General features: G+C 35.8%; 1 protein-coding gene across 1 annotated transcript; it reads right to left on the reverse strand.

Annotated features, from left to right (window-relative positions):
- Nucleotides 1-11,644: 11,644 nt before the first annotated feature.
- On the reverse strand, nucleotides 11,645-16,110 carry LOC133878483 (laccase-17-like). Its single transcript, XM_062317043.1, has 6 exons — nucleotides 15,919-16,110; nucleotides 15,641-15,792; nucleotides 15,182-15,426; nucleotides 14,489-14,617; nucleotides 12,867-13,817; nucleotides 11,645-12,048 (listed from the first exon to the last, which is right to left on the reverse strand). The coding sequence occupies exons 1-6, from the start codon at nucleotides 16,036-16,038 to the stop codon at nucleotides 11,918-11,920; spliced, it is 1,728 nt and encodes a 575-aa protein (XP_062173027.1). The 5' UTR covers nucleotides 16,039-16,110; the 3' UTR covers nucleotides 11,645-11,917.
- Nucleotides 16,111-16,594: the final 484 nt, after the last annotated feature.

Genomic DNA, 16,594 nt, shown 5'->3' on the forward strand with positions numbered 1-16,594 from the left:
GTAAATTGTTATACATACATCCTCATGTGTTATCTTCGCATAACTCTTTGTCCCGCTACAGTGGGGAGTATTGATCAATGATTGCAATCGCCACATATGTGCAGCATATTCCTACACAAATTACAGTCTTAATGTATCATCCACTAAAAGAATTACATGAAATAAATGAAACTATACAAAATAGTAATATAACTCAGGACCTATCTTATTCTCTTCAGTACACCATTTTTCTAACAAAAATTCTCCAAGTATAGCGGGTCATACTTTGCAATGTTCTCTTCCCCAATTCTTGCCTGTATCGTTTCGGGTGTATCGTCCGGCTGAATTTTAAGACTAAATTTGAACTTGTGTCTCCAGTTCCTTTGCTTTAGGCCCATATCCCAGAACACGCCACATTTTACCAATTCCAGATTGCACATTTCTGGGATGTAGAACTGTACATGCACAATTTAAAAGTTGATATATTAAAAAAATCAAACCAATATTACTAATATGTGACGGATGGACATGATAACATCAAGTTTAAACTAACCATCAATGCTTCCCATATATTGTCCTTCGTTCGTTTCAGTACACACGTCCATTCGTTCCGCATTTTGACATAGTTCCCGCTTCTAATGAGCTTACTTGTCTCCCGTCTAAATTTATTCGCGCTTAGTCCTACGGGCTAGGACGCTAAATTGTACTCCATCACAATTTTCTTCCCCGCGGGGATCCCTAACAAGTTGTCCCTATTGGTAACGGTCACCACTTCGAATTGAGTGGTGCCATCTGGACTTGTATCTAACACATTAATTGACACCAGCGAAGTTAATTATTTGGAATTGAAATTTTAGGTACAAAAATTATATATATCTATATATTGGTATTATTATAAAAATATATACTTACAAATCATCCGGATCTGGTCATCGCGTAGCACCTAGGTAGCTGGATCCTTGGCCTGAGCACTGTGCAGGCCCTTTGGCGCTTGTGTCTTGCTATCGTTATCCAGCGTCTGTGTCTTATCGCTGTCGTAAACATCGAGTATACTCCCAGTAAAGTGGAAGTGCTGCTCCACATAACCAAGGGGACATAGCCCTAACTCGCTCATCGTCAGTGGTTGGGTAGGCAAATGATATGAATCAAATGTGTCATACGTGGTATGCTGCTGGTACTGGTCATGATCTTGGAGTACTGGTCGATACCCTGCCTCGACGTGCCGATGGTCACTGGGTCCTGACCCCTGTGCCGTAGACTGTCTGGGCTAGTGTGGTCCATGAGCTACTGTGTGTTTCCCACTGAAGCTCATTGAAAATTGCAAAATACAACACGCACCCAGATTAATATACTGATTTGTACATTAGTGGACGGACCACTATATATATATATATGAAATTATATGACAATGAGAGATGTTCGTTTCAACCAATGCCAAAATAGTTATTACCATTTACAAATTATGTAATATCTAGTTATCAAATTACCAATCAATGTAGAATCTAGTTAACACATTTGTGAACATGAGAAATAATGTGAACTAATAAGTTTTCAAATTTTATTGAATTATGTACGTTTCGATCGGATCTACGTCGATTCAGTCGTGGTCGAAGTCATCCTACGGATCATGGTTGTTACTACTGGTCAGTAAGATCTACTTGAAGATAAGCAATAGATGATAGCTCGACAAACATCTTCCCCAATTAGTGGCCAATATTTTTGGTAGAAGCAAGGAACAAACCCATCCAGACTTGGAAACTTTAGCGAAGACATTTGTGAAATAACTACACCAATTTCTTCTCGCGAGAATTCCCTACCAAGTTGTTTATTCATCTCTAGTGTGACTCTCTCTTCCAATGCTGCCAGGTAATCATCCACACCTATATGTCCTGAGGTAGAGAAAATAGTTTTGTAGTATTCCATGAAGGCTCTGCTAATATCTTCTAGATGTGTACAGTTTACTCCAGTGTCGTCATTGACCACACTGATATAGTTCGCTTTCTTTCTCTAGTTAGCATACAAATGAAAAAGTTTAGTATTTCGATCACCATTAATATTTTGTAACCAATGTACCTTTGCCCGTTGCTTCCATTTTAAGTCTTCTATTTCTAGCATAGCATCAGTCTCTGCTTGAGTAGCTTTGATCTTCCCCATCGTCTCGGGCTTGATTCTTCCTTGCAACACCTCTATTATGTTAGTTTTTTATTTTTTATTTTTATTTTTTTTTTTAATTTTTTTATCCAGACTGCCTTCGTCCGTTTGCCTTTTCTACGACTCCAATTCAATAAATATCATTTGTATTGTTCAATTTTACTCTGAAGGATGTCAAGTGGATCCCCCTCAAACCCCTTTCCTCCCCAAGCATCTTTAACCACTGACGAGCAAGCATTATTGACCATCCAGCTGACAGAACACACACATCTGGATGATTTGAACCTCTACCCTCTGCGCGGTCTAGCCTTTCCTTTGTAAACATTGAGTCTTCACGGTTATTACACCAAATGTGTTTATATCCAATAAAGCCTAAGTCACTGAGTTGGCATGCCTCCAAAGTTTCTTAGAAATCTTCCATTTGTCGGTCAGGCCGTAAAGCAGCACCATGCTTTTCTGACTATTCTGTAGTCTCATTGAAGTCTCCCGCACACAGCCATGGTATAGGGGAAAAACCTTGTAGTTGTCTCAAAAGACTTCAACCCTCCCCTTTCAAGATAAATATATGAATATACACTACAAAAAGACTAGTTTTTAGTGACATACATTTAGTGGCGTTTTTGGTGGACTGAAACGTTACTAACTGTTAGTGGCTTGTAATTAGTGGCGTTTCTGACACACCACTAATCAGTTCATCACTAATTCCCATCTAGTGGCGTGTTTAAATTGCCACACCACTAAATTAGTGGTGTGTGTTAGCTAGGAACAGCCACGCCTCTAATTGTGGCATGGCTATTAAAAAAAATGCACCCAGTACAATTACTATTTTTTTTTAATATAACTTCTACTTTTTTGATATCCCCAAAATCTCACTTTTTTCTGAATCTTTTCTTGGGCTTGGAGGACAACCAGCATCCATACACAGATACAATGGTACCTAGCTACACAAACAAATTATGTGAAAAACAGAAACTGCTTTAACATGATATGATTTTATTTGATTTTCACTAAACAATCCCACAATTTTTCTGCAGAAATACAAGAAAGGAGTGGAACTATTGTGTTGATACTGTAAAATAGACCATAAGTAACGCCAAAGTCCACCTACAAGTCAGTCACACCAAAGAATTCAAAAATTAACAAGAAATCATCAGACTTCAGATAGCACCCAAGACAAGCAAACGAAAGTGAAAGCTCTATAAACAAGAACCCAGAAAAGGAGAACCTAAACACATATAATATATATAATAAAAAAAACGAAGATAGCTAAGAAGGTCCTCAAAGTTAAGAATTTGGAAGTCTTCGGTGGGTTAGGACAAAGGGTATTACAGACTCAGGATGCCTTGATCCATTCTCAATTTGAGTTCTTGGCTTCCAGAGGTGATGCATCCTTGCACCTGAGAGCAAAACAGTGTCTGCACCTTTATATTTCACTTTCTTCGGCTGAGGAAAATTTTTTGAAGCAGAAATCTAGAGCGGCTTAGCTAAATCTAGGTGATGGGAATAATTCCTATTTACATAAGTCTATCAAGCTTAGAAATTCTTCTAACTTGATCAAGATGCCTAAGGATGAGAATGGCATTAAGGTGGATGATGTTCAGGGAATTAAATCGGTTGCTTTGGGTTTCTACCAAAGATTATTGGGTTCCTCTGAGCATAGTTTTTCTGAGGACAAGGCTTACCGAGTTTCTCATCTTGTGAAGAGGAAATTTTCTGCTGAGTGTGTGGTTGGTATTTGTGCTGAAGTTTCTCAGGAAGAAGTTAGGAAAATTTATTTTCGATGAACAAGGAAATGGCCCCCGATCCAGATGGATTCTCTGTTGGTTTTTTCCACAAAGCGTGGCCTGTGGTTGGAGAAGATGTTACTTTGGCCATTCTGGAATTCTTCTCTATTGGGAAAATGCTGAAGGAGGCCAATTCAACTATTCTCACTCTTGTGCCTAAGAAGAGTAGCCCAGAGACTATGAGTGATTTTAGACCAATCTCATGTTGTAACTTGGTTTATAAGTGCATTGCCAAGATCTTAGCAAATGGGTTGCTACTAGGGCTTGATGATATAATCAACAAGGCTCAAGGAGCCTTCATCCCCAACCGTAGCATTGCTGAGAATATATTGCTGGCTCAAGATTTTGTTTTTGATTACCATAAGAACCATGGTAGGCCTAGATGCACTTTGAAAGTGGATCTTATGAAGGCATACGACTTTGTTAGTTGGGGGTTTATCCTTCATAGTTTGAGATGTTTTGGGGCCCTGGAGAGGTTTGTGTTATGGGTGAAGGAGTGCATTTCTAGTCCAAGCTACTCCATCTCTTTGAATGGCTCTCTTGTAGGGTTTTTTCAAGGATTGAAGGGTTTGATGTAGGGGGATCCAATGTCTCCCTACTTATTTGTAATTACCATGGAAATTCTCTCCCTTTTATTGGAGGAAGTTGCTTGTGTGAAGCCTGGTTTTATCTTCCACCCGAAGTGTTCTTCTGTGAAGCTCATTCACCTATGCTTTGCATATGACCTTATTTTTTCTTGTGCGAAGTGCAGCTCGGTTCAGATTATCAAGGAGGTTTTGGTGGATTTTGAGAGGCTTTCAAGGCTCAAGGCCAATCTAGCAAAGAGCTCTATATTCTGTGCTGGTGTAGACCCTGTTCAGAAGAAGGAGATCCTCGATTTATTGGGGATGTAGGAGGGTTCTCTGCCAGTTAGATATCTGGGTGTGCCTTTGATCACAAAACGTCTCTCTGCAGTGGATTGTGAGTGTTTGCTTAGTAGGGTGATAGCTAGAATGGATTCTTGGCTGGTTAAACACCTCTCCTTTGCCGGAAGGTTATAGCTCCTTACCTCTATACTTTTTAGTCTCCAAGTCTTTTGGACTAGAATCTTTATTCTTCCTAAGAAGATTATTTGTCTTCTAGAGCAAAAATTCAATAGATTCTTGTAAAATGGTAAGGATGAAAAGGCTGTTGCGTGGGAAAAAATATATATGCCTAAAAGGGAGGGAGGCTTAGGGATCAAGAGGTTGGCTGTTTGGAATTGTGTTTCCATGCTCAATCACATTTGGAGTCTTTTCTCGCGGTCAGGGTCCTTCTAGGTAGCTTGGATTCAGAAGAATTGGTTGAAAGGGCGAAGTTTTTGGGAGGTTCCCATCCCACAAAACTGCCCTTGGAGTTGGAAGAAGCTTCTGTAGTTAAGGAGTGTTGCTAAACAGTTTCTCTGTTTTAAAGCTGGCACCATCAGTGACATTTTCCTTCGACATGATGTATGGCATCCTGCGGGTTGCTTATTGGACACCTATGGCAGCAGAGTTGTCTATGATGCAGGGCCCTCCATTGGACCGAAGCTTTCCTCTATCATTCGTAACAGTGACCGGTATTGGCCTCATGCTAGGTCCAAGGCCCTTGTGGAGATTCATAGTCGGGTACCGAAAGTTGATATTGGTGATTTTGATCAGCTGGTTTGGGATACTAGAAGCTGTGTATTCTCAAGTGCTAAAACTTGGGAAAAAAATTAGGGAGAGAAAACCGTTGGTTGACTTGTATACTCTTGTTTGGTTCTCAGCTGCCATCCCTCGACATGCTTTTTTTCTTTGGCTTGCTTTTCATGATGCTCTTGTTATTAGAGAGCATATGTGCCGTAGGGGATATACTGGAGATAGTTTACGCCTTTTTTACCATGCTAAATAGGAGAATCGGGACCATTTATTTTTTGAGTGTGGCTTGAGTAGGAGGATCTGGAGGACACTGATGGCCGAATGTGGAGTGGTTGATCCCCCGGTGACTTGGGATGCTCTTGTTCTATGGAGTAGACAGAATATGAAAGGGGCAAGTTTGCATGTTTCTGCTAGAAAACTCTATTTTTCTGCTGTAGTGTACAACTTGTGGCTTCACCTGAATGCTCTTCTTCATGAGTGCTCTCCCCGGTCTGAGGAAGGGTTGTTGTCTAAGATTAGATGGAAAATGAAAGTGAGATTGTTAACCAAGTTTTATGCCAAGTAATCTGTATGTTGGAGTTGTCTTTGGTCATAGTGGTGTTCCTAGTGTTGTTGCTAGTTTGGCTTTACTAGAGGGTCTATTTTGTTCCCTTAGTGCTATGGGTTTTTTAATTTGTTTTGTTGGTTCTTGCTGAACCGTGATTCCAGTGTTTACTAGAGAGTTGTTTTAGTTTGAGTTTGGGCAAAAAAGTTTTAATTCACAAAATAAGAAAGAAAAAAAAAAAGAAAAAGAAAAAAAAAATGAAGACAAAAAAGAAGAAAAGAAGACAAGAGAGAAGAAAGGAAAAAAGGATCATACTTGTGTAGGGGAGAAGAGAGAAGATCTTCTAGAAGGAGAAAAGGGGGAAAAAACGAAAATAAATAGGGTGTAAGCAAGAGTATGAAGAAAAAAAGGGAGAAAAAAAAGAGGGGAAAAAAGGGGGAAAAACGAAAAAATTAGTGGTGTGTTGAATGTACCACACTACTAATTTAGTGCCGTGTCAATCTCAACATGCCACTAATTTGTGAGGTAGCATATTCAACATGCTACTAAATTATTTAGTGACGTTTCATAAAATGAAACCTCACTAATTAGTGGAGCGTCATAAAGTAGGTTATTGTAGTCACGTCACTAAATTGCTAATTTTTTGCAGTGATATAATTGAAGACACAAAATAATATTTGTAAATTTGTCTTATAGGAGCATTTTAACAAAAATCAGGTGCCTAAGCAAGAGTTAACTTATTATTATTATTATTTAAGAAAAGGATTAAGGTAGCCATAATGATTGTAGCATGTGTGGCCACCATTGGGTTAGTTTAAAGTTAACCAACCATCGTCGATCAAGAAAGCTTTACCTAAATAGTAAGTCAATTCTACGACCACATGATAGGACATAAAAGTCTTTCAAGACGTGCCAACCCCTTACCTTGTACTGGGGTAAATAGTACGAAAAAGGCATAAGGGAAAAAAGAAAAGAAAAGTAAAGAGTAGCATTCCTATTCTATGAAAAGTTCAAAGAAAGAAATTTCATAGAAGCTGTTCGGCAATCCATTGATAAATTTTCAATTCCCATTTTACTTCTCTAAAAAAAACTTCACATCATTTGGTACCCATCTTTTGGTAAAAGAATTTGGTACCCCTATCATTTCTCTTTCACAATTACTTACCAAACAACTCCATAGTTATTACATTTTTGTTACATCAGTTTTAAAATTGATATGTAGGTATTTCTTGCAATACTGTGCTTTCTATGCATCAATGTAATTGTACAAAGTTCATAAAAAGATTTCCTATAAATTTAAATTCAAGATATTAATTATTTTCAAAATTTACTTACTAAGTTGTGTACTTATCCCTACACCTCTAAATTTAATTTACAGACTATCCTGATTGATAGGGAGATCACAGGTGTGGTCAAGGGGACCAATCCATTGATTTGGCCGTTTGATTTCGAGTTCCTTTATGTGGATACCTAGTTTATGTAAAACACTTAGGTTTTTTTTTTTTTTTTTTTTTTTTTTAATGATGTATATAGATAGTCTTTTTTTTTTTTTTTTTTTTTTTTTTTTTTTTTTTTGGGGGTTGTTATGTAGATAATAGGCTATACCAATGGCTGCACCCGCTTTACTTTGTTGAGCCATTAATCATAAATATGACGCTAGTTTGAAAAAGTATATTTAATATAAATGATCACTATGAAAAAGTATGTATATTATAATATATAATTTATTTATTTTTTATTTCCACAATGGCACAATAAAAAGAATCTAGCCCAAGTGGTCATGTTGACTCACGTGACCAATTTTCCGTCAAGTTGGAGGATTCTCTTAACAAAGTGTTTAAATCATAATAGATTGACAATTTAAAAGGCTATATCATGTGATGTAACTTATCAGTTCATAATGCTACATCACATACCATTATTAATTCAAGAGATTAAATAATATTTAACCTATATGACTTGCCAATGTCAAGAGTATTAACACAAACATACATTTGTACAGCGACATAGGAACTTTTTTATTTAGGCACTGCAGCACAAAAGCCAAGAAAAAAATGCACAATGTTTAAGGCACGGTAGCTAAATAGGAATAATGCTATATACGGCGTGTAAAAACTCTGTATAATAGAAGCTACTTGCTTTTTATTTCTTTCATTTCTTTGGGTGAAGTGCAACATAAATTCATGGCTTGGGAAAATCACGTAAAAGTAAGCCAATATAAATAACTGCAATAGCTGGAAGCTGAAAATTCTGGACCATTTTGGAAGATGCCAAATGGCCTGTGGACCAATGTCTTATGTGAAAAACTAATCTATTATTAGCCACAATGGCTTCAAAATTGTGCATAAGAGCTACTCTAAATGGTCTTCACGCGCTGGTGAGCGTTCATCACTCCGTCAACAGTTAGTGTATTGTTTCTTAATTTTGTTTTGCTTGTGTTTTTTCAAGGCTTTTTTTTTTTCATGTATATTCTTAGTGATTTCTGTAATTGTTACTTAATAGGTGTTTAGGTGATCTGGATTGTATACACACATTTAACCGCATTTACTGGTGTTTTAGGTTTTTTGTATTCGTGCCAAAAAGTAATAGGTCTGCGTCATTCATTTGATGCATTGCCTTCGTGTAATTACTTTATTTAGCGTTTATTATTAGGTTTTCTAGCTCGAATTTGCTGTAATTTTCTTTTCTTCAAACTTAAAAGCTTAACTTTGACTTTATTTTGTAGTTCATTTTCAATATCTATAATAAAAAAAATAGTAATAAAAAAAGAAGAAAGTTGTTCAATATGCAGACGAATTAGACCAGAAAACATTTGTTTTGTGTGGTAAAACTAAAACAGGTGTAGGCCGTGTAGCATTGAAGCATTCTGTCTGTTTGTAGAGACTGTAGTAACCTCTTTGCCTTTTGACTCTCTTACCAAAAAGGAAAATAAAAGAAGCCCGAGAAAGTGTGAATTGAAGGCCGTCTGCCGTCTGGGGCTGGCTGATGGGACGGCAAGGGATTGACAACACTGGCAAGCAGAGGCGAAGTGAAATCTTTTTGTCCGTGGCTGTATGCATGGATTCCAATCTTTTCTCTTTTGTTCCAGATTTTGGAATCTTACAAGTTACAACACCCCACACGTACTCCACCCCACTATTTACAGTACTTGTTCTCCTCAGTTTTCTTGTCCACTCTTTCTTGCATGCATGGGAGCTGTTTGTGTGTGTAGTAAACAATAATGAGCCTGGACTTATCAAAATACAGGAGAAAGAAACAACTTACAATGAGCCTCAAAACAGCAACTAAGGAGGATTTGGGGAAGCAAAGACTAATCAAAATACAGGAAAAAGAAACAACAATGAGCCTCAAAACAGCAACTGATCGAGGAGGATTTTTGCCACTGTTCAAGGAAAGATCCAACAGAGGGTACATGTTTTAGGAAATGCTAGCTACCAGAAAAACTGGTGCAAGGGGCCAACAACGACATTTGAGGATCTTTTCCACTATTTCTGATTCTTAAGTTAAAAATAAATTGATCTAACTTGTCAAAATATTAATTTAATAATGGAAAAATTTTCTATATTCCTCTAAAATTACCACATATTCGATCATATTTTTTTTAAACTTTTAATTAAGACAATATTTCTTTCAAACTAAAAAAAAATAAAATTGTCAATATCGTCCTCAAAGGCCAACAAAAACACAAAAATAACCTGTCTTTTTTTTTTTTTCTTTTTTTTATAAAGCAAAAAGATCACTATAAATTCGAAAATAAAAAGTAGAAAAAATGAAAAAAAAAAATCGAGCCACCACTTTGCAGAGGACAACGCCTGCAGCAGACGTGTGTAAAGATGCCATTTTTGCATGTTAAAAGGAGATTGCAATCCTGACTTTTGAGCAAAAACACTGTATTAATTCCCAAACCCAAACGTGTAAATTCTTTTTATTCACAAAACTCTCTCTCTCTCTGAACCCCAGATCAATGCGCTCGTCGCTAGTCGTTGCTTGTGACCCACCGTAGCCAAGACCTGGTGCTATGCTTCATTTACAGTCATTTGGGTACACCAAGGGGCTTGACTCGGCCGAGGAGGTGGCCGACTTTTTGTTTATTTATTTTTAGTTTTATTTGTTTGATTTAATTTTTATTTTATTAGGTGGATTTTGTTATTAAGATACATTGACAATTTTTTGATAATTTATCGTTCGAGTTGAAAGTTTGAAAAAGACATTATTATAATTAAGTGTTAATTTAAAAGGACTAAGAAAAACTTTTTCCTTAAATGATTAAAATTAACATTCTATTTTAATTGAATATTTTACGTGTCGACTCAACTTATTAAAGGCGTTTTAACACAGCTAGCTTAAACTTTTGAGCACAATAGGTTCATGCCATCATTTTAAAACCAGATATTAGAGATTCTTAATTAACATCATCATTAATATATAAAGAAATAAAATACACCAAAATACCAAGAAAATACTCTAAAATAAGAGGTCTATAAGTCGTCTCATTACAGTAAAATTTAAAGTTCAAAAAAATTTCATAGGTAGTACGTGCAGCAACATGTACCACCAAGCTGAAGTTTAAAAATACTGGCCAAAATGGCTGAAACCAGATGAAATCTTTAGGGAATATGGCAGATTTTGGTTGTTTCAATTGAAATGAAATGAAAGTCATGACTTTGCTCTCTCTCTCTCTCTCTCTCTCTCTCTCTATCTCTCTATGGATATATATATATATATATATATATATATATAGCCATGGCTCCTAAAACCCGTGACCTTGCTTTCAAAGCTCACTAACCATTCACATTTTGATGAAAAAGAATTGGCTATAATGCTGACTTGTCAGTTTAATTAATTGGCGTTGGAATATCTTAATAGAGAAGATCAGCACAAAAATGATATGAATCGGCTTGATTAATTGTGTTTGGAGCAATATCACACAATTAATGTGCAGTAAAACTGGTATAACTTTTTCTACAAGTATTAGAATTGTGCATAAGCCCCAATTTGAAAATCTCTTTTTGGTGTGCACATTCCGGCTATTGAGTTATGCTTGGTGAGCATAGTTTTTGCCTCAAAATTTGTTGTTTTTCCCTCAAAATTAGCGTTTTAAGTTACTTTTATTTGTCATTTTAGAAAATATTGATGTTTTATAAGGGTTTTTAGTGTAACATTTTCTCCGTATTTCGCCATGACTCTTAGTATTTGTAGTTTTATTTTATGTAATAATTAGGTTTTGCTGTCTTTAGTCCGATTTCTTTAGCTATTTAAGCCCGGTTTGTGGTCCTAATTCAGTACTTCAAATTTAAATAAGATTTCAATATTTCTAAGTTATTCTCTGTTTCTTTGGGCGGCTAGAGTTTGTTCTTAACCCTATTTGATACTTTTCTTTCTTTCTGAGTTACCTTAATTACAGCCATCAATCCACAGTTTTTGTTTACTATCCTCCGCCGTAAAAACAATAATAGTTTTGGTCGACTTTTAGTACATTCCAAGAGAAAAAGACAAACATATATTAAGTGAATACGATAAATTTGAAATTAAAATGAAATAATGCTCATACATAGTGTTACAATATTATTGATGCTTCTCACATTGACATTATGAAATTTGAATGTTACCAAAAAAAAAAAAAATACTCATTTTCTATCCTTAGCTCCACATGGATGAACAAAACAATTATTGAAGATCAATCTCCCAATACCAAATGCCGAGGAAGAGCAAAAAAAAAAAAAAACAACAAAAAAAAAAAGAGATAAAAAACAAAAGAAAAAGATATTAGAGACAATTCTAGTGGCCGGCAATGAATCAAGAAGTGTTGAGTCAAATTAAGGTCAACACTTGGGAAGATCTGCTGGTGGAGGAAGCAACTTCTGATTTGGGAGCTTTCCATCTAAGACTAACCAAGCCATCTTCAAACCCCAGCTCGTGTGGATCTCCAGGTGGCAATGCATGAACCATACCCCTGTAATTGCCACATAATTATTACCATCACCATTAGCTTCAAAAGTTAATCCTAGACCAAAATGGGATTTTGAAGTATAATTATATCTGTCACCTTTGAAACAAAAACATTATATTATAGAGAAAACTTTACTTAGCCTTTTAATCTTTTATCATTTTTGCAATCATACTTTTAAATTTTAAAAAGTGTAAATTTAGCGTATTAATCCACCTTTCAATTTTTTTCAATTTCACCATTTTATTAAGATTTTTTGTTAAATTCTATCAAAATTTTCAAAATACTCATTTTTATTTTTTTATTTTTTAAAAAAACTTTACTTAGTATCTTGACCTTTGATCACTTTTACAATCATACTTTTAAACTTTAAAAAGTATCAATTTCGTGTCTCCATCTTTTAATTTTTTTTCAATTTCACTATTCCATTAGGATTTTCCATTAAATCTTATAAAAATTTTCAAAATACCCATTTTTCTTTTTTTTTTTTAAAAAAAAAAAAGTAAAATTTTTCAAAGATTCAGGCATGAGTATTTTTATAAATTCTGTAAAATTCTGACCAATGCTTAAATCGTTGTAGTTTTGTTATTTTTTTTTTCCTAAAAAAATGAGGGGTATTTTAGAAATTTTGACACTCCTCCATTAGAATTTAACGGGAAATTAACAGAGGGGTGAAATTTAAAAAAACAAATTGAAAGATGAATACACTAAATCGACATTTTTTAAAGTTTATAGATATGATTGGAAAAATGATGAAAGATTTGGCTTAGTGAAGTTTTTCTTATATTATATATATATATATATATCTCCTCTTCATTTCTCACCTGGGTTATCTGCTAGAAACCGGATGGCAGCCCAACCACCTGAAGGCACACCCATTGTGTTTCTTTCAATAGGGTCAACAAGATTGAAGTTTGCTGGGTCCTTATTGGGATCAAAGTTCCCAAAACCTTGGCCAACGACAAAGAAATTAAAGCCATGCAGATGAAAAGGGTGGCTCTCGGCGCCAAGAATGCTTGTGTCCTGCATGACAAGCTCCACACTAGTGTTAAAAGGCAGAACCACTAGCTTTGTCCCATTTCCGACCATCGTGTTGTTAGGCGGGTTGCCGGTGTAGTTAAAAGGAAATATCGGACTGGTCGGGAAGTCAGGCTGATAAACTCCATTTGATTGCCCAAAGAAATGGGCTTGGAGGAGGGCAGTGGTCGGGACTGCAAAAGATACGTTATTCATAGAAGCTGCAAACATTGTTCCGTTAGGCCCCTGGCAGGTTTGGTTTTTGTGGCAGGGGCTTGTTCCAAGGCCTATTGTGAAGAAAAAGCGCTTGTCAACCTTCTGGGGGACATTTGCTGGGAATTGAGCACTTGCTAAGCTACGGAGTTTGGCCGTGAAATTTGTGACGAAGGAAGTGTCGTTGAGAGGGGGGAGAACCGGCTTGAAGAGTGGAAGCTTTTTAATGGATGAAGAGTACTGATATTCTAAGATGCCAGCAACAGTGGAATTGTCGAAAGTGCCTAGGCCAGTCACGTATGGTCTAGCAGACATGAAGAACGTGGCATTTGGGATGTGGTTTTTGGTCTTCAGAAGAACATTTGTGGTCTGTCCGGGGGTTATGACAACCGTGTCGGTCTCAAAGGGTTTAATATAAATAGCATCGGCTTCAACAACAGTAAGAGTGTGGTTTGCAATGCTGAAAAACAGCTCGTCATTGAGTGCAGCGTTGATTAGACGGAGAAGGTAAGTCTTTCCGGGCCTCACCTTCAGCCTGAACGTATCTGCCAAGACGTCCCATGCATTTATCCAATTATACAAAAACACAAAATGTTATTTACCTTGCACAATAATATCGTTAACTAATAAAGAATCAAAAAATAAATGTTAAGAAAAAAATTAAAATACAGATTAATTTATATGGTTCGGCAATGTGTTTACGTACACAAAAGTATAGTTATATTTCAATATATGATTTAAGGTTACAACATAACATATTTAAAAAAAAAAAAAAAAAAAAAATCCTAATTATACTGAAATTTTTGAAAAATAGCCACTATATTGACATTTTAGTATTACCCTTTATGTTTGTGAGTATATGATGGAGCCACTTGTTTGAAAAAAAAAAAAAAAAATTATCAATTATCTCTTTTATATGTATATATATATATATATATACATATATATAACATTGCTTGAAAGTGCATGCAAACAGTTGATACCTTTGGCGGAACAGTTATAGTGGGGCCACTTGTTTCAAAAAAAAAAAAAAAAAATCATCAATTATCTCTTTTCTATATAACATATATATAACATTGCTTGAAAGTGCATGCAAACAGTTGATACCTTTGGCGGAACAGTTATAGTGGGGCCACTTGTTTCAAAAAAAAAAAAAAAAATCATCAATTATATATATAGCATTGCTTGAAAGTGCATGCAAACAGTTGATACGTACCTTTGGCGGAACAGTTATAGAGGGGCCCTGGAAGTCCATTGATAGTGTAGGCATCAGAGACATTTGGTCCTCCTCCTGTTTGTAGGGCTTGGGTAATGACTGCCTCGGGATCTGTATTCCACCACTCCCCTGATATTTTTTGGTGTCAAAGTTTGCATTAGTATATACATTGTCAATGGGGGAAAAAGAGACTAAAGTGTTTTGATGTTGTGATTTTGTAGATTAAAAATATGACTTTAAGTTAAATTATAATAAAAAAAAATGCATTATTTGAGTGTGTATTTTTTAAAAATTGTGATTTGTAAACGTTGAAAAAAAAAAAAAAAACTATTTTCAAATAGTTGGGAGTAAATTGTTTTAAAAAATGCACAATTTTACACATTGTCAAGGGGCAAAAGAGAGTAGGAGTGCGTTTGGCATTGAAATTTCGCAAACTAAAAGTGAGATTTTAAACTAAATTATTAAAAATGTATTGTTTGAGAGTGTTTTCGAGAAATTGCTCCTAGAGAATGAAATGTGTTTATAAAAATGCGCGATATCTTAAATGTCAAATTACGATATTACTAAACAGTTAATTAAAACTAAAAAAAAATAGTATTTTTCACCTATACGTTTTAAAATCGTTATTTTTAAATAGCATATTTTTAAATTTGAAAAAATAAACAAACCCTAGGTGGGGCATGTCTAGCATACCGAAGATTATGGGAACTTCCTTGTAGGGTTTGGCAAATGGGTAGGGAACGCCTTGCTTGGGAAGAATGATAAGAGGACCATAGAGAGTTGCTCTCAGCCATGATATATGGGCATGCCAGAAGAGAGTGCCTCTCTGCCCGACGATGGTGAAGTTGTACACATAGCTGTTGCCAGTTTGAATGGGACATTGAGTCACATATGCTGGCCCATCAGCCCACCCTGATCGAAGCTGTCGAATGCCATGCCTGTTTAATTTACATCAAACATCATAATTGCAAATTAGATCATTGAGTTTGATTTAAGCAAGGCACAACATTAACTAATGAGACGATGATGATGACTATTACAAAAGCTTAAGTTGATCATAAGAAGCGGAACGTGATTTTAGTTTAAACTAATAAAAATAAATAAATTTAATCATTAAACTAATATTCTAAACGAATATATAAAATTCATTACCAATGGATGGAGATGTTGTTCTGGACATGGTTGACCACTTTGATTAGAAGGTGGTCACCCTCTCTAGCTACTATGCGAGGCCCAGGAAACTGCCCGTTTACAGTGACAATGCTCTTCGTGTGGCACAGTCGTGTCACATTCTGGAAGTTGACCTACAAAAATATAATTACCTCAAAACTGTTAAAAAAAATAATAAAAATGCAAATTTATAGGACTTTTCGAAGCTATATTTGTTTAAAATTAACTATTTAGGTGTAGAGTTGTGCATGCAAACATACATCAAACTTGTAGTGCCTGGTAATGCCTGCAACTGCGAGCTCAGGAATGAGACACAGATTAATCAATGTGAACAGAAAGACTCCCGGAAATGCTGGAGAAGAAAGAAGAAAAACACCCATTTTTTTCTGTCTCTGTAACCCTGAAACTCGATCCCTGAGTGTACGTGTACAGTCGATGAGTTCTGTTTGCCTCGAAGCTACATTCGTGGGGTTTATATAGGGGAGAAGAAAGGGTGTCTGGTTGAGTAGGTGGCCGAAGTTAACGTCGAAAAAGTAGATAGCTAGAGGAGGAAACCAGAAGAGTTTCGATGACTATTTTAATATATATGAGAAGTTGTTAGAACAACTATTTTCTAGAGTGGTGTCAAAGACAATCAAATTCATTTGACCTCCTTTCTGCTGAAGTCAAAACTTTTCCCTTCTTTGATGTGATGGATATCCATAGCTGAACAGAAGTGATTTTGACCTCCTTCCAAGTTTAGCAACAACGGAAGAAAAGAAAAAGAAAAGAAAGGATAAGAAAAAGCTCTCTCTCTCTTTGATATTTGAATATGCTATCAAGCAGTGAAGAAGAGGAGCTAATTAGTTAAGTTGCAATATTTTTTTTGCTTCAGGCTTAATTATATCTCTTCATGCTGGTATTGCCATAGATTTTAAAGTTATCATATTTGCAAGG

Source organism: Alnus glutinosa, chromosome 9 (assembly GCF_958979055.1).
Source record: "Alnus glutinosa chromosome 9, dhAlnGlut1.1, whole genome shotgun sequence".
Lineage (NCBI taxonomy): Eukaryota > Viridiplantae > Streptophyta > Magnoliopsida > Fagales > Betulaceae > Alnus > Alnus glutinosa.